This window comes from Cannabis sativa, chromosome 1 (genome assembly GCF_029168945.1).
Source record: "Cannabis sativa cultivar Pink pepper isolate KNU-18-1 chromosome 1, ASM2916894v1, whole genome shotgun sequence".
Classification (NCBI taxonomy): Eukaryota; Viridiplantae; Streptophyta; class Magnoliopsida; order Rosales; family Cannabaceae; genus Cannabis; species Cannabis sativa.
The window spans coordinates 44,748,312-44,769,695 of NC_083601.1; the positions used below are offsets into that span (position 1 = coordinate 44,748,312).

Genomic DNA, 21,384 nt, shown 5'->3' on the forward strand with positions numbered 1-21,384 from the left:
AGTCTCACATTGCTAATGTGTGGAAAGATAATAGAATATATAAGAGTAATGGGCTACTCCTCCCATTGCCAATTGGTTTTGGGATGGAACCTCATTCACCTTATTCACAAATTCTAACACCACTCTCTCTCTTGTACGGTACTACATACTATGTTGCCGTAAGGATAGTTTCTCTTTCATCAGTAAGGATAGTGAAAATTGTGAACTTTAGAGCCTTCTCCCGAGGGTGCTGTCGGTCGGAATCATTATTAAACTTTTATTTCTTTCCATTACCCTGAATATTTCCGTTGCTCGACCTTTTACCATCGTGGTGGGGATTATTACCAGCTAGAGCTTTAGAATTTTGATTGTGTTGGACGATAGTATTGGCAGCAGTGGTTGAGCTTTGGTCAATGTTTTTCTAGATTGATAACATCCACTCGCAACACTGCTTTTTCAAGCTTTATAAAATTTATTTTTATTATTTTAAATTACTTTTAATTTTTTAATTAATGTTTATAATAATCAAAATAATTTAGACCAATCAAAATATAACACGTGTATAATTGTGTACACATAGACGACATTTTAACACTTAACTATGAAAACCTAACATAAGAGTAAAGGTCCTAACAAAAATAAAGTTAGAAGGATTCCGGCTAATTATGGGGTAAATGTAACAAAATATAGGAAAATTCTACAATGCACCCCCTTAAAATGGATATATTGGTGCACTCCTATCTGTTTTAGCATCTGAAATAATTTTTTAGTCAAATTTTTTCTCATGATCATATACGTTATAGTTATTTAAGACATCCTGCAAAATTTTAAGAAATTTGGAAAAGTTTAACATGCCGAAAATTATGTTCAAACAGTGTGTTGCACGCGTGACTATTTTATTTTATACGCGTGTAAAATAGACTGTTTGAACATTGTTTTCTATATTGTAAATTATTCCGAATTTTTCAAAATTTTGTAGGATATCTTAAATAGTTATAACGTACATAAATATGAAAAAAAATTAGACTAAAAAATTTTTCTGGATGCCGAAACAAGTTAAGAGTGCACCAGTACATCCCTTTTAAGGAGGTGCATTGTAGAATCACCCCAAAATATATACTTAATGTAATATCCCTTAAAATAATAATAAGATTTTTTATGGCGATTAAACCTTCAAATAATCGTTTACTTGTATTTAACTTTTTAAACTCAAATTTTAGTTGTAAAACCCTCAAAACTATTAAACTGTTAGCAAATTTAAGGTATCATTCGGTTACTTGACACCATGGACTGCTTATGTGTACACTATTGTATACGTGATGCATTTATTTTGGTACACCTAATATTATTATTTAAAAATTATTTTAGAAAATTAAATAAAATTAAAATATTTTAAAAAATAAAAAAATATTAATAATAATATCAGGTGCACGATCAATTACGCCCAAGGCCCCACCCAAGTCAAAAAACTCGTTAACAAAAAAGCTCTATATTTATTTTTCAAAAATACTATGTTGTATTTTAACTATTATTTTTTAAAAATATATCTATTTTCTAAAATAAATTAATTTTTTTAAGATACTACATTAATATTTTATTAAGATAAAAGGCTTACTTATGTTTTCAAAATACTATATTTTAAATTTTTACCGCTATATTTAAGAAACATAAAAAATTTTATATAAAAAAGACTTAATTAAATTTTGTGGCCCAAGCCCCCAATCACTTGATATATAAATGGAGGAAATTAGATTGTATACCCGCTTTACTTTATTTGTTTTAATTTTTACCTTCATTTTCACATTCTTTAAGATATAACTATTTTTATAGATGATGTCTCTAGGGGTGTTCGCGATACGGGTGGTGCAGTTTTTGACTATTTTTTCAAACCAACCCGCACATGCGATTTTTTCAATTTCCCAAACTGCATCCGCACCGCGAAACTAAAAAACCGCAAAAACTGCACCGCAAAAAATAGTGCGGTGCAGTGCGGTTTATGCAGTTTTTGTGATTTGGACTATCACTAAATAATTAAACTATTACAAATATAACAAAGCTTGAGCAACACTTGTCAAAAATACCATAAAGCTTGAAAATAAATATGAAAAAAAAGTTTCAAGTTTCAACAATACAATAATTAGTGGGCTTAGGTTGGGCCTTCACATATTGGACCTAAATAAATATAAAAACTTGTATTTTTATAATATATGGTGCGGTGCGGTTTGAACCGCATATTAACTATTAAAAACCGCAAACCGCACCGCGCGGTTTAGGAAAAATTCAAACTGCGACCGCACCGCAAATAATTTCAAACCGTATTTTTTGCAGTGTGGTACGGCGCGGGCGGTTTGAGTGGTTTGATAAACACCCCTAGATGTAAGGATGAGCAACAGTCAGTTTGGTCGGTTTTTTACACAAAAAAAATCCAAAATTCGGTTTTCAGTTTTCATGGTTATAATCCGAAAACTGACGGACTATTATACATATGTAAAAAAACCGACCGTTTTAACCCACTATTTGGTCAGTTTAAACCGACCAAACTGAACTTCATTTTTTTTTTTAAAAAAAAATAAGTTTTTAAATTTTTTTATAATTATTTGAAAACTAAAAAATTAGAGTATTGTACCAAATATCATATAATTTAAGAATAAAACTTTCTTACTTAAATAAATAATGTAAATAAATTTTTTAAAATTTGTTCAAATTATTTGTGCTACTAATATGGTAATGAGTTATATTAAAAAATTTGTATTATTTTATAAATATGTGTATATAATACGTAAATATATTAAATTATAATAATATAAAGTAATTAATAATTGAGACTTTAAATAAAAAAATATAAGTAAATCTAGTTTAATAAAATTGTATATTAAATATATACAAAAATAATATATATTATATATATAATGTATATGTTCGGTCGGTTTTCGGTTTAATCTGTCGGTTTGCTATTGACACTAAAACCGACCATGTTAAGGCGGTTTTAACCGAAGGCGATTTTTTCGATTTTCGGTTTTTCGGTATCGGTTTTTTTGGTGTTCGAACGGTCAGTGTACTTGGTTTGGTCGGTTTTTTGAATTTTTTACTTACTCCTACCTAAATGTCCCCATTAGACCCCTTAATTAATGACTTAAATAGAGAGTGAGAATATATTTAGCAACTTACTTATAAAAGTGAGTATATTTTAATAAAATATAATATGAGAATATTTTTTATTGATGGATAAAAAAAAAAAATATTTCTCAATTTATCCCACGTAAATGTTTTACATATACAATAGTATAAGCAATTTAAGTTAGCAGTTTGCTAATAATTCTGTAATTTAAAGAATTTTACTCCCAAAATTTAGATGATTTAAGTAAAAAAAAACTCTAATAATAAATAAGCCTTGAAACGACTAGATAACAAATTTAAGCGGCAAGAAGGGCGTTATCTCATCCGTTAGGCTTAGAAGCTCATCGTTGTTCGCCAATTCAACCACTCCCACTGCTCTCTCTTCCTTCCTTCTTCTTCGTCTTCGTTTTAATATTATGCACACACACACACCTCCCCATATACAATGGCTCCCACCACCTCTCATTCGTTTTGCTTCACCTCTTCTACCTCCAAAAATCTCCATATCCAGCTTTAGAACAAACTCTTTAGCTATTAGATTACGCAGTAAAAGCTTTAAGCTTAGAGTTAGCAAAGGCGTGATTAGTAGCTCAGTCTCGGAGCAGGAGCAGGAGCAGGACCAGAACCTGAAGCAGCAATTGAATTTGGGGATAAGGAGGGCCTACCCTTTTCATGAAATAGAGCCCAAGTGGCAGCGGTTTTGGGAGGACAATTCCACTTTTCAAATCCCAGATGAAGTTGATACGTCCAAGCCCAAATATTACGTTCTTGACATGTTCCCTTATCCCAGGTCTGTCCATTTCTCTCATCATGCTTATTTTCTTCGCAAGCGAGATAAATAAAGAAGAATTTTTTAAATGGTATGGAAGACACCAGTTATAAGAAACCAATGGATAAAAATGCACAAAGCTTGGGTTTTAAATTATGCTTATATAGTGAAGCACTTGGTAAATTGTGAATAGTGCATGGGGGTATATGGGCTATTCTTTGTGTGTTTTTGTTAATCATTTGGGTCAATGGTTGCAGTGGAGCTGGTTTACATGTTGGTCATCCACTAGGATACACTGCCACAGACATTCTTGCAAGATTCAAACGCATGCAGGGGTACAATGTGTTGCATCCTATGGGATGGGACGCTTTTGGGTTGCCTGCGGAGCAGTATGCGATTGAGGTTTATATTCTAGTCCCAAATCCAATGATATATGTTTTCCATGATTTTTAGTTATTGGAGTACATGTGCATTATCAGCTGGTTGCCATTTGTGTTTTGTAGACAGGAACTCACCCAAAGATCACAACCCAGAAGAACATTAATCGTTTCCGTACCCAGGTAATAGATACATAATATTTTACCAGGCCATCTTATGCTTCATGTTTTGAATCATTTTGTTGAATTCACTCCAGTTCTCATAATATTTAGTAGTCTTTGAAAACATTTGACTTTCAATGTTAAGTGATATTTCGTTTTAGTGGCTGAAAATCCCAGAAAATGATAATTGATTACAATTTTTTTTATCTCTTAACGTATGAGCTCAACAACATGGTTAAGTTTCCTAATAAGTTAACCAAAATAAGTTCCACCGACCAGTTAGATTCAAAATAAACTCTGTTGCTTTGTACGAGTATATGTATATTATAGTGTTGATTTACACAGGTTATGACTATCCTAATTTTATTGGAGCATCAAAATTGGCACCATTTGATACTGAAGTTTCTTCAAATTTAGCTTTTGTATTGATTGGATAGAAACTGAATGTATTTGAATTCAGCTCTTGGTAGGAGTGGTAAGCTAGGATGGACTTGTATCACTTTTATTATTTGAGCGATTGCAGTAGTCACTGAGAAAGATTTTATATTGCATGTTGATGTTAGTTCTGTTCTTCTTTATTTGACATTTTCTTTGTAGCTTAAATCATTAGGTTTCTCATATGACTGGAATCGTGAAATTTCTACAACTGAACCGGATTATTATAAATGGACCCAATGGATCTTTCTTCAGCTGTTAAAGAGAGGATTGGCATATCAGGTTTAAGTAATTTCTGGCCTGCAGATGCATCCAGCCACATGCCAATTTGTTATACACAAAAATAAATGTAGTCTACTTATGTTTTTAGGCTGAAGTGCCAGTGAATTGGTGCCCTGCTCTTGGCACTGTGTTAGCAAACGAGGAGGTGGTGGATGGTGTGAGTGAGCGTGGGGGTCATCCTGTTATAAGAAAGGTATATATCGTCTTCTGCATGCCATTTATATATGCAATCAAAGTCATAAGATTTCTATAGCTTAATTCCCAATTTCGGATGGTTTATAATTTTACAGTGTCATTGTTTATTACCAAGCAGCCAATGCGGCAATGGATGCTCAGGATAACTGAATATGCTGACCGTCTTCTTGAAGATTTAGATGACCTTGACTGGCCTGAAAGTGTAAAGGACATGCAGAGAAATTGGATAGGGAAGTCAGAAGGGGCTGAGATGGAATTTTCTGTTCTTGACAGTGATGGGCAGGAAAAAGACATAAAGATCAAAATCTACACTACAAGGCCTGACACAATATTTGGAGCAACGTAATGAATCACTCCCTTCCTACGCTGTCTAAATTGATAAACTTCATACTTGCACACACAATCTTTTGGAAGGCATGCCATGAACTAGAACTGCTCTAATTAGTTTTTGCTTGCAGCTACTTAGTCGTGGCACCAGAACATCCTTTGTTGCAATCATTTATGACAGCAGACCAGAGCAAAAATGTAGGTTCATGTATTTGCTTGACATTGAATTCTCAAGTATTTCTTTCTGTCAGTAACTAGAGGGCCTTGCTGTAAACAGGTCGAGGAGTACATAGATATTGCCTCAAGAAAGAGTGACCTTGAGAGAACTGAACTTCAGAAGGAAAAGACAGGGGTATTTAGTGGTTGCTATGCAAAAAATCCTGTCAATGGTGAAGCAATCCCCATATGGGTTGCCGATTATGTATTAGGAAGGTGTGCTCTTTACAAATATTTTACCTATTTACACAAAATATATGCTTCTTGTGTTGCAGCATTTACATATTTAAGCCATTTAGAATTGGCATTGCATGGTTGAGTTAGTTCATTTTGGTGCAATATCTTTCTTAATAAAAAATAGTTCTGAAATTACAAACATTTCGAAGACTTATCAAAGAGAATTTACTGATGCAGTTATGGAACGGGAGCAATTATGGCTGTACCTGCACATGACACTCGTGACTACGAGTTTGCTTCAAAATATGACATCCCCATTCGTTGGGTTGTGACACCAGATGATGAAAAAATTGGTGATTCTGGAAAAGCTTTTCCAGGTGAAGGGGTGGTTATAAATTCTATGAGTTCGAAATTTGGACTTGATATCAATGGGCTGTCCAGCAAAGAAGCTGCTTCCAAAGTAATTGAGTGGGCTGAGAAGAATGGAAAAGGAAAGAAACAGGTGGTTTGTTAATAAACAGAAGTTTATTTCATTGGTTGGCTCAACTCTGGCTCCAATAGATAATATATGGTTTATTTGCCTCAAATCTTTAGGTGAACTATAAGCTGAGGGATTGGCTCTTTGCTCGGCAACGCTATTGGGGAGAACCTATTCCTGTTATTTTCTTGGATATAAGTGGTGAAAGTGTTCCCCTTTCTGAAACTGAATTGCCCCTTATACTACCTGAGTTGGATGATTTTACTCCGACCGGAACAGGGGAACCTCCACTCTCAAAAGCAAAGTCTTGGGTATGCCTATTCCATATGCATTTCTTTTAGTTTCTGTTTGATGGCCTACTGAAGAAAGAGATTTGCATTGTATAACTTCATATGTTGTGATACATGCAAATTTTTTGAATTAGCTGCTCAATAACAAGACATTTTATTTTTTTCTGAGTGCCTTCAGAATTGAAATTCATAGACTTCTATCACTTATTTTCAGGTTAAAACCACAGATCCTTTATCTGGAAAACCTGCTCAACGAGAAACAAGTACAATGCCACAGTGGGCTGGTTCTTGCTGGTAGTGTTTCCTTTTCCAACTATTAGTAGCTAGCCCTTTCTTTTACTCAAATGTAACACATTAAGCCTCAATCTAAGTCTCTATGAAGGGTTCATTGCGTCTAATTGCTTCTTGAAGTTCATAAGCCGTCTTAGGCACCAATTAGATTGTCAAAATAGACTTTGTCTCTCTATATGACTACAACTAGCTTCAAGAATCTATACCTTTACTTGCATTTGTCATTTTGTCGAATTTCACTCCTTGTCCTGGAGATGACTATAATTGAAGGGGTGTTTCTTCAAAGAGTTAATCCTTTTTACTTACTCATGGATTGGTTGTGGCTTGAAATACTTGGAACTCGAGTAAGATATGAATTTGCTTTTTCATATTCATTTGTAGGTACTATTTGAGATTCATGGACCCAAGTAATTCAAAAGAATTGGTTGCGAAGTCAAAGGAAAAGTGAGTATTTATTTTTCTTCTTTTGACATAATAGTTCTTTAAAAGACATCAATTTATAGGATCTTTTTTTAAATTTTCCCTCTTCATTTTTAATCTTTTTTATTTTTGCAGGTACTGGGGTCCAGTTGATGTGTATGTTGGTGGTGCTGAACATGCTGTTCTCCATTTGCTTTATGCTAGATTTTGGCACAAGGTTCAGCTGCATTTTTCTTGTTCATGATCTGAGATACGAAGATTGCTTGGGTCTTATTATTTTCATTTGAAATTAAAAGAGAAACACTGCTGGCAGTAAAAAACATCGTTCATGTTGTCATCTCTCATTAGCTTCATTTTTGTTTAGGTCCTTCAGTAGAAACATCAGTGTGTATCTTGTTTTTTAAGCATATGGTCTCCAATACGAGCAAGGAATTTTACAGCACAGGGGTATGTGCATGGTCCTTATAAGATCCATGATAAGAGACCCTTGAAATTTCATTATTGACTTTATGAAGTCAAAATATGGCCTGAAATGCCAAAGAGTTGGAGGATTGTGATGATATAAATTATAATATAACCCTGAAAAAAAAGTGCTGTGGAACAAATTGATAATTCATTTTCTACTTTTAGGCAGGGTCATGTGTACATCTTAATTGAACTTCTGTGTCTCAGGTTCTCTATGATATTGGTGTTGTATCGACCAAGGAACCCTTCAAGTGTGTGATAAACCAGGGAATTATTCTTGGAGAAGTAAGTTTTAGTTGTTTCTGCTTATTGAGTAATACTTCATCATTGAGTCTCTAATCCTTCCAATTGCAGGTTCAATATATGGCTTGCAAGGATGCCAGTGGAAATATCATTTCTGCAGAGTCTGCTGAAACAGTTGGGGAATACAATCAAGAAAGAATCCCAGAGGAAAAAGTAATTTCTTGGATGACTCCAATAATTTCTTTCTAAAATATACATTTTAAAATTTTGAACTACTTTATTTTTATTTATTTTTCTAGAAATGATATTTTTGGGACTTGTAGGTCATGAAATCAGGAGATTCTTTTGTCATGAAAGACAATCCGAATATTCGTTTGATTGCACGCGCCCACAAAATGAGTAAAAGCAGGGGAAATGTTGTTAATCCTGATGACGTAGTTTCTGAGTATGGTGCAGATTCACTTCGTTTATATGAAATGTTCATGGGTCCACTTAGGTACAGAATATTCTTTGCTTTTGTGTTTGTGAAACAGTTTTTATCGGTCATTTAGTACAGCAAACAAATCTTGCTCTTTTCTTACGGTGCTTACATTTTACTAGAGACTCGAAAACATGGAATACTAGTGGCATTGAAGGTGTCCACCGATTTTTGGGAAGAACTTGGAGGTTGGTTGTTGGTTCACCTTTACCTGATGGTACCTTCCATGATGGAACTGTGGTGACTGATGAGGAACCCACATTGGAACAACTTCGCACCCTCCATAAATGCATTGTTAAGGTAATATGCTAGCTTATAAGAAAGCATGTCTGTATCCCAAATTAGTTTGTCTAACTTGTTTGACTGATGGGTTTTTCCTAATCATCAGGTGACAGAAGAAATTGAAGGAACTCGTTTCAATACTGGGATTTCAGCAATGATGGAGTTTCTTAATGCAGCATATAAGGTTCGTTGTACTCGTTTGAAGCATGCTATATGCTTGTTTCATTATAAGTATGGAGTAAATATTTTGTTTTTGGTGGTTTAAATTGTCTTAATGCCCGTTAACCCTTCTCTTACACATCTAGATCTAATTTTTCAATTTTATGTTCAGTAGGGTGCTTTTGCAATTTATTCATCTTATTGACTTTTACTTTTACATTTACAGTGGGATAAACATCCAAGAATTATTATTGAAGCATTTGTGTTGTTGCTTTCACCGTATGCGCCTCACATGGCTGAGGAGCTTTGGTTTCGCCTTGGTCATACAGAATCACTGGCGTATGAGCCTTTTCCTAAGGTTTGGACAAAGTCTTCTGCTTTTATTCATATGACAACTTGCTAGTTCCTATTATGTGCAGCAGATCATATGATTACTTGTAGTTGCCAGTTTGTCAATTTTAAAAGGTTGTTGTTGATGTTGTAAAGTAGGTAGACAAAGAATTACAGCTAGATAAATAGTCCTAGACATGAACCGTGTTTTTTTCCCCTTATTTCAGGCCGATTCTGCTTACTTGAAGGAATCCACCATCGTTCTGCCGGTTCAGATTAATGGCAAGACACGAGGTACCATCCAGGTTGAAGAAAAATGTTCAGAAGAAGATGCTTTCCAGTTGGCATCACAAGATGAAAAGCTATCCAAGTATTTGAATGGAAAATCAATCAAGAAGAGAATTTTTGTCCCTGGCAAGATCTTGAATCTTATCTTGGATCGCGAAAATGTGAAAGTTGGTGTCAGCCAATAGTTTCCAGGATCATATAGGTGTTTGTTCAAGACTAAGAGTAGCTGTCCTGTAGGTAAGGAACTGTAAATTGTTAGAGGTGACAAGGTCCATCCTAGATCTTAGTGTGCTGCTGCTCCAAATCCAATGAGGTAGGCAAGTGGAAGTGGTCCTATATTAAAAAGGGGCAATTTTAGGTTTCATTCAATGGGTTTAAAATGACATTGTGTCCCGAAAAGGTTGTAAGGATGCCAATTTTTCTGTGTTTGAAATGGGCAGGGTACCAATATTGCTTATTTGTTATTCTTTTCAAGATACACATACATATAATATATATACATACATAATATATAACAGGTCAATGAATTAGCTTTCAAAGCCTTTATGATTTAACGTGTACATTTAAAATCTTGAACTGTGCTGATTTATTAATACGCAATTTGCGGGGGTATTGTTTGGAGGGACTTTAGTAGGTGAAAAGTTTCATTTCATATACGAAATTTATGAGAGGTTGGCCATTTGGTATATGAATTTTTACATTTCATTTTTCACTTTATAGGAAATTCTTTAAGAGTTGGAAAGATCTTCGTTCATCCTGATTGAATTGATTTCATAACATTCTATGCTAAAGCTTTGTCTCACTATTTTTTCAAAGAGACATGTGTCTTAATAATAATGACAGCTACGAACCCAAATCAGAATGAAGGAGATTTCTTTTCTTGTAACCAAAATAATACGTTAAAGGAAAGTTTCACACTTGAATGGTCGGTGGTGGCGTTCATTAAACTCTTTACCGAAACACGTTGGACCAATGATAATAAGACCAAGAAAGAAGAATCCAATCCAGCGCCGTGCCCACGTGGCCGCTTTCTGAGTTTATACAAACGACACGTCGTTTTGCTTTGTTTTGAGTTTAATTAAAAGGCAAGTCTTTCAAATTTGAAGCACTGGCTGGCACAGGGAGAGGAAGAAAATAAAGAGCTTTCCCATTGCATTCCTTCCCTCTCTCCCTAGGCCTAGCCAACCTTCCCAACAGAACAATATCATATTTATTATTTATTTTATTATATTATAAATTTAAATAAAATACAATTACAAAAATACAAAGTATTTTTTTCAATGTACACATTCTTCTCCTCCGTGTTTTGGGTTTTTGTTTCAAAAATTGGATTTTAAATCGTATATTTTTCGAATCAAATGTTGGCAGGAAGAACGATGACCAAAAAAACCCCGCCATTGGCCACGCGCCACGTAATATGGCTAAGCTGGAAGCTTCTGATTTTCTTCTCCGTCGCGCTCTGCCTCTTGGCTCTCCTCCGACTCCATTCTCAACCTGACCCTTTCTCTTCTTCTCAAACTTCTATTACTCTTGCGAGATCTCGTATTTCTCGCGATAACGTCTTCTCCGGTCCCCCTAAAATCGCCTTCCTTTTCCTCGCGCGCCGTAATCTTCCGCTTGATTTTCTCTGGGGCAGTTTCTTTGAGGTGTTTCCTTCTTCTAACTGTTAACTTTTGCTCTCTTTCTCCAGAAAGTAATCTAAATAATCTATTGTTTGTTTGCTTTGTTCTTTCAGAATGCTGATACGGCTAACTTTTCAATTTATATTCATTCGGCTCCGGGATATGTGTTTGATGAGTCAACGACGAAGTCGCCTTTTTTTCTCGGTCGACAATTGCAGAATAGTATTCAGGTGACTTTTTTGCATTCGCTTCTGTTTGGTTTCTGAGAAAACGAAAGAAAACTATATTAGCTTCTCTCTCTTAACTTGTACTGTATTTAGAAGTTTGTAGAGATCGATCATCAATGATCAATACAAGAATGCCTTAGTTATGAAGCTATTTCTGAATTTTGGGTTTAATATATATATATATATATATATATGTATATATAGGTAGGTTGGGGAGAGTCGAGTATGATCCAAGCAGAAAGATTGCTATTTGCAGAAGCTCTTGAAGATCCGGCAAATCAGAGATTCGTTCTTCTATCTGACAGGTTTGTTCCAATTCAAAATACCTGCATGCATGTGACTAACATTATTTAAATTATTATATTCAATTTCAATGAATTATTAACTTCTTTTAATTGATTTTTTTTTTTGTTTTTGTTAATGACAGTATTGAATGTGATTATCTTTAAGGTTGTTTTTTCTTGTATGTTTGCAGCTGTGTTCCTCTGTACAACTTTAGCTATGTATACAATTATTTGATGACTTCTCCTAGGAGTTTCGTGGACAGGTAAGTGGGTCTGTCTTTGATTCTTGATGTACTAACTACTGTTTCTCTTTAGGATGATTGAATAGCTTGAAATATTGTCACTTTTCAATTTATTTTAGCATTTCTTTTTGGAATAAATTGCTAGCTATTTATGCACTTTTTTATTATTGTAGCTTTCTTGATACTAAAGAGGGCCGATATAATCCGAAGATGTCACCAAAAATACCAATGAAAAAATGGCGAAAAGGATCACAGGTGATCAATCCGTTTATACAGCTCATTTTTCTTTTTAAAAAATTATCTTAGTTTCTGGATTCATTTTCGAGGTTTTTCTTTTCACTGGTGAGTAGCTTTGGGCTCCACTCTTATTGGATTTCTGTGGATAATTTCAGTGGATCACCGTGATAAGAAGACATGCAGAAGTCATTATAGATGATGAAGTTATTTTTCGAGTCTTTCAAAAATATTGTAAGGTATGATTGGGGAATTTTTTGTTTTGAGTTTTAGATAATAGCTGACATTCAGGTTACATTTACTTAGTTTATTTTATTTGTATTCATACTCATTCAATCCTGCTGTTTGTCCAAAACGAAGACAAAAATATAACTAAAAAAGTGCTTTCACTTTGCAGCGACGCCCACCTCTAGATACCAGAAAGGGAAAGTTGAATCTTGTAAGTGCTAGTTTCACCTGATTGAAGTATAGAAATTAAGAACTTAGCTTTCCAAATACTTACTTCACTCATGTATACCTTATGTAGTACTAGTTGGTTGATCTTTTAAAGTAAGTTAACAGTATTGTTATTGTAATAATTTTAAATTTTTATATAATTGCAATCTATCTGACACCCATATATTTGTTCTGAAAATCTCTTGCTTGATTTCTATATGTGAAGAGGATTGTTTATTTTGAGTCGATGGGTATTTTCATCGAGGAGTGATTGTTGCTGAACTTTTTGCTTTATTATGAATGCAGAAACTTCAGAAGCAGCACAACTGTATTCCAGATGAACATTATGTGCCAACATTGCTTGCAGTAAGTCATTTGTTCACATTTTCGTGTATTTGGTGTATCAAACTATCTTATTACGCTGAAACATAGTCGTGTTTTATTAGGGTTGAGTGGTTTGTCTATATCCATATCTTGCAGTAGTTGAGGAGTTTATTTATATTGTTTCTGTTCTGTAATTTTTTGTTAGATGAGTCAGCTTGAAGATGAACTTGAACGAAGAACATTGACATATACTGTTTGGAATCAATCTGCAAATAAAATGGAGAATAAAGATTGGCATCCTGTTACCTTTAATTATGCAAATGCTAGCCCTAAAAAGATCAAAGAAATAAAGGTAGTTTATTGTTGCCTTTGTATTTCTACATGGTTGAACTATTTGCAATGGTTCCATAATGAAATTTCCTTTCCACCTTAAAATGTTTATTTGCTGCGTAAAGAACCCTCTTTTTATTTCAGTACTCTTCTATAGAAAATTATCATTTCTCTGTTCTTCTATTGCTGTTCTTGTTTCTTATTTGACCAAATGATCTGACTAACCCTGCAGAAGGTCAACCATATATACTATGAGACTGAGTTCAGAACAGAATGGTGCCGTTCAAATTTTACACCCGTTCCTTGTTTTCTATTCGCAAGGAAATTTTCCCAGGGTGCTGCTATGCGCCTTTTGAGCGACAGAGTGGTTGGTCACTATGATGTGTCTGCATTGGTAGAGCCACCTCCATAGTTATTTGATCATATCTTTACTGTCAACTAACATAGTTGAAATCATAACCTTAGGTACTAAAGAAAATCATCTAGAGACTATATCAGATCTTGAAACAAAAGCTAGCGCCACTGCGTGTCTAGTCGACATCTAATGTTTACATCCAGATGAAATGAAATATTGGAAGATGGGAGGAAGACATGGTAGGTAGTGGAGTAGCATAGTTTAGATCTTGTGAAATAGGTTTTTTTTTGAGCAATGAAAAATAGGTTTTGATTCTCCATAATGTTACACATTATTATTATTACAATTATACATTTTATACATAAATGAAAGAGTACAAAAGAATTTAGCTCCACTCTCCTACTTTTAACCATATCTTTATCATGGACCATAGCTTACCTTTTCAAGGCTGGAAGATATTTTCCATTATTCACACTTTAGAATGATGTATATGTAATAATATTTTCTCAGTTTCTTAGTTTCTACGATAGCATTGCCTCCTCACTTCACCTTCCTTAGCAGTAAGAACTTTTGTAGAAGAAAGCTTCACGAAGGCAGAACTGAAAACTTTGAAGAAGTAGTCTTGATCAGTAGCGAACCTTGTAACAATGGGGTTGGTCAAGGGATCTCTTGCAATGGTGGAGTCGATGCCAAACAAGGCCTTACCCATTAAGAGATCTTTAAAGTATTGGTTATCGAATGCAATTGGGGTGGAATCAATGGACACAAAAGTGAGATTTGTTAGAGGAACTCTTGTTGGGCATTTCCATTTTAGGTGTGCTTCAAACCCCAAATTCATTTGATCTTCGGGATTGCCATCATATAATCTACTTGCGATGTTTAAGCAATGCCCCACGCCAAGTGTATGTGCACCTGTAAGACAATAATTTATCAATAAATTTACACACAAATGAGAGTGATTATCTTAATTTTTTTGTCAGATAAATTATTTTAAATTTCTAAATACCAAATGTGATTGATTTTTTTTTTATCCAACAGAAAAAAAGAAAAACTTCATTCTAATCTTCATAGGTAAATTATTTAATTTATATTGTTTTTGAGTCTCTCCACCTTTAGTTATTTATTTTTGTTTTAATTTCCTCAATCTATCATGGTAGAAAAACATAAATATGTATAGATGCCTGTCAGATGTGTCTAACTCTAATTGGAACATTTGTTAGTTGGATAGATTAGTTACTAATTGTTATTAGGACAACTAGCTTATCTGTCCGTTAGTTAGGCTTGCATAGTTATTTGTAATCATTGGCTTTATGTTCTATAAATAGAGACCAACTCATTAGAATGAATTTAGCCTTGTAAATACAGATTTACTTTAATAAAAGTAGCAAGGACTCATACATTCAAATTAACTTTTGTCCAAGTGTTATTGATTGTAATTAAGGTGTTGGTGCTTTAGGAGTATGTGGTGACTAGATAACTTGAACTGATCTAACAACTGGTATCAGAGCTCGGGAGTTCTAAGAATGTTCTTGGATTGAAAAATCAAGAACCAAGTGAACAGACCAAAGAGGATGGGAAGTTCGAAATTTGATTTTGAAAAGTTTACAGGAAAGAATGCTTTTGGTTTGTGGAGAGTGAAGATGATCATTGTTGGTACAACAAGGAAGACAAGCTGCACTTTTGGAAGAGAATAACTTGTTAGAGGGATTCACAGGAAAATAGAAGTCTCAGATGCTTGATAAGGCTCATAGTGCCATCATTTTGAGTCTTGGAGACAAAGTACGCAGAGAGGTCTCGAAGGAACAATCTGTTAAAATTGGAGAGCTTGTACATGACCATGTCTTTGGCTAATTAACTCTTCTTCAAACAGAAGTTGTACTCTTTCAAGATGTCCCCAAGGAAAAGTAATGAAGATTATTTAGGTGATTTCAATTAGGGGTGTTCACAAAGTATCCGATCCAATCCAATCCGCACGATCCAATCCAATCCAATCCGCAAAATGCGGATATCCGCACTTGTGCGGATTGGATTGGATTGAAAAATCTAAAATCCGCACTTGTGCAGATTGGATGTTGTTTGACCTCAAAAAGTAACCAATCCAATCCGCACTAAATTATATATATATATATTTTTTAAAAAATATAATATATAATATATATTAATTAAAAAAAAAACAAATTTTTAATTTATTAATTTTTTTTTAGTAATATATTGAGTTGGTGTATTTTATTTATTTTGTAATAAAAAATACAAAAACAAATAATTCTTATTCACATAGACACATACACATAAAGTTTAAACATATATATACTAGCTTATTTATTTTAGTAATAGATACATATATATTTTAGTGTAAATCTAAAGATAAGTATATATATAATGATATATATGTATATTGGTTTAATTTGTATATAAATATAGCTGGAAATAGATTATTATTGGAGATTAAGAAACAATAGTTTTTTTTTTTTAATTTTTTTTCTATGAAATATTAAATAATTTATTATGAAAAAAATAACCGATCCAAAATAACCGATCCAATCCGCACTATTGCGGATTGGATTGGATTGGATTTAAACTCTTATGCGGATCGGATTGGATCCAAAATATGAAATCCGCACTTAGTGCGGATTGGATGTTGTTTGACCAAAAAAGTGCAGATTGGATCGGATGAACACCCCTAATTTCAATAAGATAATTCTTGATCTTGATAATATAGAGATCAAGATCGAGGATGACGATCAAGCAATCATAATCTTGAATTCACTTCCGAGTGAAAGGTATGAGCATTTTGTGGATATAATGATGTATGAGAGAGATTCTCTTACATTAGAAGAAGTACAAAATGCGTTAATGTCCAAAGAGATGAAGAGAAAATTTGAGCTTAAGGAAGTAAACTCAGGTGAAGGATTGCTGATTTGAGAAAAACATTCCAAAAAAGATCATAAGAAACATCAGAATAAAAAAAGGAAAGGCTCCTAGTTCTAAACCCACGAGAAGATGTTTCCTTTGTAATTCACCATCACATCTCAAGAGAGACTATCCAATCTTCAAGAGTTACATAAAGAAGAAGGATGGAAATGCTTATAGTTTCTAATGATGATGGTAATGACACTGCAAATGTGCTAGTGGTCTCAAAAGAAAGCACCAAAACAAATTGGGTAATCGACTTAGGGTATTCATTCCATATATGGCCTGATAGATCTCAATTTAAATTTTATTGAGAATTGGAGGATGGTATTGTTAAGCTGAGAGATAAAAAATCATGCCCACATTGCTAGATGGTACATTAGAACTAAAAGGTGTTGAGATTATAGAACTCAAACATGCCATACACGTTCTTGAAATCAAAAGAAATTTGATTGAAGTAGCCATGCTAGACCAAGATGGGTGTGTTGTCAAAGTTGAGAAGGGAATCATGAAGATTGTCAAGGACTCTAGTCTCTAGGGTACTGACGAGAGGTGTAAAAGAAAATGGCCTTTACCTATTGCATGGCCACACATCTAAGAAATCAGAAGTAAATGTTGTGATTAAAAGTTCTAAGAATCCCACAATGGTCTAACACAGAAGGTTAGGCCATACCAACAATGGATGAATGCAAGTGCTAAAAAATAAATGGGTCTTTGGAAAGGATTAAATTCAAGAGATCGAATTCTGTGAGCAGTGTGTACTAGGGAAGTCTACTAGAGAAAAGTTTGGTAAGGGACTACATGTGTCAAAAAGGATTCTTTACTACATTCACTCAGATTTGTGGGGACCTTCCAAAATAAAATCTAAAGGTGGTTCAAGGTATCTTCTATCATTTATTGATGATTATACCAAACATGTATGAGTTTACATTTTGAAAAATAAGAATCACTCATTTAGACAATTTATAGAATGGAAAACTCTAATTGAGAATCAAAATGGTAAAAGGATAAGAAAATTCTAAACTGTCAATGGACTAGAGTTTTGTGTTGGAATATTTGATTAATATTGCAAGAAAGTAGGTATTGATAGACACCTCACAGTGCTAAGAACACCTCAACAGAATAGTTTTGCTGAAAGAATGAACAAGACCAATTATGGAGAGGGTGAGATGTGTGCTGATATACTCATGTTTGCCCAAGAATTTTTGGGCAGAAGCAGTCACCACAGACTGTTATTTAATTAATAGATGCCCTTCCTCAACTATAGGAAAAACTTCTAAGTATGATCATGTAAGGATATTTGCTTGTGTAGCCTTTGTCCACATTAAGCAAGACAAGCTTGAACAAAGAGCCAGAAAGTGTATCTTCCTTGGCCATCCAAAATGAGTAAAAGGTTACAAACTTTGGAACATTGAGCCTGAAAACCATCAAAAATCTTTGTAAGTAGAGATGTTGTGTTTGAATAAGACAAAGTGTACAAGGATACACTTAAAACACGATGTTTAGAAGATCATATCAGACCTGATAAGAGTATATAGTTTGAGGTGGAGGTGGAGAATGACAGGGATGAAACTCAATATAAACAAACTGAACTAAAGGAGGAAGACTTGGTGGATAAAGAAGAAAGCGACGAGAATGCTCTTTGAGAATCTAATGATGATGACACTGAGGACTATCAGTTGGTGAGAGATAGAAAGAGAAGAGTAGTTAAGGCTCTTCCTAGATATGGCTATGCTGACATAGTCCACTATGCTCTACATGTTGCTAAAATGATTGGAGAAGAACCAAGGACATTTCAGGAAACAATGTGATCAGCTGATAGACCAAAGTGGTCAAAAGCCATGGGAAATGAAATTTACTCCTTGAAGAAAAATAAAACCTGGGTTATGATACCTAGAATTGTTGGGAAGAAGATTGTAGGATGTAAGTGGGTTTATAGATACAAAGAAGGTATGCAAAGGGTTGAAGGGGCCAGATTCAAGGCCAGGTTAGTAGCTATACTTAGAGGGAAGTGATAGACTACAATGAGATTTTCTCACTTGTAGTTAAGCAAACTTCATTCAGAATGTTGTTGTGTCTAGTTGCAACAGAAGATTTTGAGCTATAGCAACTTGATGTGAAGACAACCGTCCTACATGGGGATTTAGAAGGCTCTACCAACTACCAAGTTCAAACACTGTTTTAACCTACTTTTTATATCAAAAAACTAGTCCGAAGACACATCAGCAATCAAGGTGGAGAAATTGTTAAATCTAGGTGCCTATCACATGTGTCTAGCTCTAGTTAGAACATTAGTTAGTTGGACAGGTTAGTGAGCTGTTATTAGGACAGTTTGCTTAACTGTTTGTTATGTTAGTTAGGTTTGCATAGTCATTTGTAATCATTGGCTCTATGCTCTATAAATAGAGACCAACTCATTAAAATGAATTTAGCCTTTTAAATATAGAGTCACTTTAATAATAAAAAAATAAAAGAGCAAAGACTCATACATTTAGATTAACCTTTGTCCAAGTGTTCTTGATTGTACGTAATTAAGGTGTTGATGCTTTAAGAGTGTGTGGTGACTAGAATGACTTGAACTGATCCAACATGTATATTTTGGATCAAGATGATCCAAGATAATACATACTTTAGCAAAAAAATTAGTCATACCTCGAGTGAAAAATAAAATAAACGAATAGGAGATAGAATGAGAAACAAAATCGAAGAAAGAATGAAATAAAAATGTGAAAAGAGAAAATGAAGTAAAACTTGGAAAAGAAAGAGAGAATAATGTAAAAAGTTATAATCTAAAGGGGAGAAATGTAAATTTTGCGTGGTAAAAAATAAAGACATAAACTTCTGTACTTAAAGTAATATATAGTATTTATCAACCTTTTTTCTTTGATTATTTCTTTAAATTCCTACGTATTGAATTGGGTTTGAACACACATCATAATAACCATTAATTTTATCAACTATTTAGTGGTAGAATCGTTGAATAGAACTAAGGCTCAAAGCCACAAATATATTTGTATGTGTATAGAACTTTTAGATATGAAAAAGAAAGCAATTCATTTTCAATAAATCTCATGTCGTCCTTCCTATTACAGTAGCTTTCCCCACTGGTCCACTAAATTAATTTGCTTATTTATTTTATGCACATGTTTCTGAGATCACTATATAAAACAAGACTTTAGTCTTTTGACACCTAGTAGCCCTAGTAGTAGGGGCTTAAAACAATCAATAAATCATAGATCAGTAGTAAGTAAAGCTAGTCAGTAATAAGTCATTTTTTATTTTACCTAACATGGAAACAGATTCCTCAATGGTCATTCCATGGGAAGTGAAAATGTGAAGTAATTTGTTGAGAGATATTCCTGGTCCTGGAATATTGGCATCAGCCTGTTGTGAACTACTACACATTACTGAGTCTTTTCTACCAAGAGGGATTCTAATTTCAGGTCCTCCTGTAAAAAATACAGACTCTTTAGCAGCCATAGCTATTATATCTGCACAAGATACTTGACCAGGACACTTGTTCTCCAATACAGTCTTGATATGGTTTATCATATCCAACTTTCTAACACCAAAATTTCTAGAAGATTCCATTTCAGAATTACAACTCAAGTCATGGGATTGCAACAGAATAGAGGCATCACATCCCTATAAAACAAAATTAACATTACTCAAAATGAAGTATTCAAGTATGAGATGGTTACTCATATACAAACAAAAAGATCAAAAACATAAATAGTATTTACCTGAACTTGGCAGTCATGGAAAAGGAGTCTTAGAAATGCTGCTGGGGAGCTAATATCAGACAAGAAAATCTTTAACATCTCTGTTCTCACTGTGCTTTCTACAAATGGACAGGAAAACTTATAGTAATCATAAGCAAGTTGAGCTTCATGTGTTCTAATGAAAATTCCCATAATTGTCACTACTAATAGCACAAATGAAGTTCCCATTCTCTCTCACTCTCATATTTTTCAAAGGGGACACAGTGTGTATATATAATATATATGGTGCATTAAATTTGACAGAGTCGTAGAGGATTTACTTACGTTATTTTATTTTCCATTTTTGCTTTTTTTTTTTGTTACATTTTTAAAGGAAATTATCTTATATATATATTTTTTTAATTTATAGTTTGAGTTACTCCGTTAGTTTCTGTGTGGATTGTTATATAAATTTTGATTGCGAATATAAAATAAACTGTTTTGAAGTTAAGTTTTCGTTTTATGCCATTAGTGGAAATATCTAGTAAAAAGGAGTATTGCAGTTTTCTTTTTTTCGAAAGGAATATTGCAGTTAAAGTACTCAATTAAAAGGATATATTGTAGCAAAAATAGTTAGAAGTAGGTTTGATCTAACGTATAGGAAGAGTTTGTGAAACATAAGACAGCACCAAATTATACCAAAATATGGACGAAATCTACTTATCACTAAAAAAAACTAATTTAAAGTATTTAATTGCTGCAAATATAATAACGTAAATAATTTTTTTAGATAATAACTTACATATTTTTGTGGTAAACATTCCTTGCTTGATTTTTTGAGTTAGTTGATAAGAGGTATATTAAAACACAATTACAAATTTTACTCAGAAATTCGACATTTAAAGATGCTATTATTATTAATCATAATAAGGCCATATATTATTGATAGATAAGTCAAAG

At 33.7% G+C, this 21,384-nt stretch overlaps 3 protein-coding genes across 3 annotated transcripts; 2 read left to right on the forward strand and 1 right to left on the reverse strand.

The window, feature by feature from the left end:
• The first annotated feature begins 3,370 nt into the window (after window positions 1-3,370).
• Window positions 3,371-10,309, forward strand: LOC115707707 (leucine--tRNA ligase, chloroplastic/mitochondrial). The gene is made up of 20 exons (XM_030635737.2): window positions 3,371-3,886; window positions 4,123-4,267; window positions 4,369-4,425; window positions 5,002-5,121; window positions 5,210-5,314; window positions 5,435-5,658; window positions 5,775-5,841; window positions 5,921-6,075; window positions 6,274-6,538; window positions 6,631-6,825; window positions 7,019-7,098; window positions 7,477-7,539; window positions 7,651-7,732; window positions 8,188-8,265; window positions 8,335-8,436; window positions 8,547-8,719; window positions 8,824-9,001; window positions 9,090-9,167; window positions 9,369-9,500; window positions 9,700-10,309. Exons 1-20 carry the CDS (start codon window positions 3,513-3,515, stop codon window positions 9,943-9,945), a joined length of 2,919 nt encoding a protein of 972 aa, XP_030491597.2. The 5' UTR covers window positions 3,371-3,512; the 3' UTR covers window positions 9,946-10,309.
• A 506-nt stretch (window positions 10,310-10,815) lies between these two features.
• On the forward strand, window positions 10,816-14,207 carry LOC115707709 (glycosyltransferase BC10). Its single transcript, XM_030635738.2, has 10 exons — window positions 10,816-11,406; window positions 11,496-11,612; window positions 11,814-11,914; window positions 12,085-12,156; window positions 12,309-12,390; window positions 12,528-12,608; window positions 12,767-12,808; window positions 13,111-13,170; window positions 13,334-13,480; window positions 13,691-14,207. The coding sequence occupies exons 1-10, from the start codon at window positions 11,119-11,121 to the stop codon at window positions 13,868-13,870; spliced, it is 1,170 nt and encodes a 389-aa protein (XP_030491598.1). The 5' UTR covers window positions 10,816-11,118; the 3' UTR covers window positions 13,871-14,207.
• Window positions 14,151-20,786, reverse strand: LOC115707710 (peroxidase 29). The gene is made up of 3 exons (XM_030635739.2): window positions 20,467-20,786; window positions 20,008-20,368; window positions 14,151-14,725 (listed from the first exon to the last, which is right to left on the reverse strand). Exons 1-3 carry the CDS (start codon window positions 20,671-20,673, stop codon window positions 14,328-14,330), a joined length of 966 nt encoding a protein of 321 aa, XP_030491599.2. The 5' UTR covers window positions 20,674-20,786; the 3' UTR covers window positions 14,151-14,327.
• Window positions 20,787-21,384: the final 598 nt, after the last annotated feature.

Excerpts from the sequence above, each read along its gene's own strand:
- LOC115707707 (XM_030635737.2), top strand. The coding sequence starts at position 3,513 with ATGCACACACACACACCTCCCCATATACAATGGCTCCCACCACCTCTC. Across the intron at positions 3,887-4,122 it reads GACATGTTCCCTTATCCCAG|TGGAGCTGGTTTACATGTTG; the intron begins GTCTGTCCATTT and ends CAATGGTTGCAG. Across the intron at positions 4,426-5,001 it reads TTAATCGTTTCCGTACCCAG|CTTAAATCATTAGGTTTCTC; the intron begins GTAATAGATACA and ends TTTTCTTTGTAG.
- LOC115707709 (XM_030635738.2), top strand. The coding sequence starts at position 11,119 with ATGTTGGCAGGAAGAACGATGACCAAAAAAACCCCGCCATTGGCCACG. Across the intron at positions 12,609-12,766 it reads TCTTTCAAAAATATTGTAAG|CGACGCCCACCTCTAGATAC; the intron begins GTATGATTGGGG and ends TTCACTTTGCAG. Across the intron at positions 12,809-13,110 it reads GAAAGGGAAAGTTGAATCTT|AAACTTCAGAAGCAGCACAA; the intron begins GTAAGTGCTAGT and ends TTATGAATGCAG.
- LOC115707710 (XM_030635739.2), bottom strand. The coding sequence starts at position 20,673 with ATGGGAACTTCATTTGTGCTATTAGTAGTGACAATTATGGGAATTTTC. Across the intron at positions 20,369-20,466 it reads TCCATGACTGCCAAGTTCAG|GGATGTGATGCCTCTATTCT; the intron begins GTAAATACTATT and ends TTTGTTTTATAG. Across the intron at positions 14,726-20,007 it reads GGAATCTGTTTCCATGTTAG|GTGCACATACACTTGGCGTG; the intron begins GTAAAATAAAAA and ends ATTGTCTTACAG.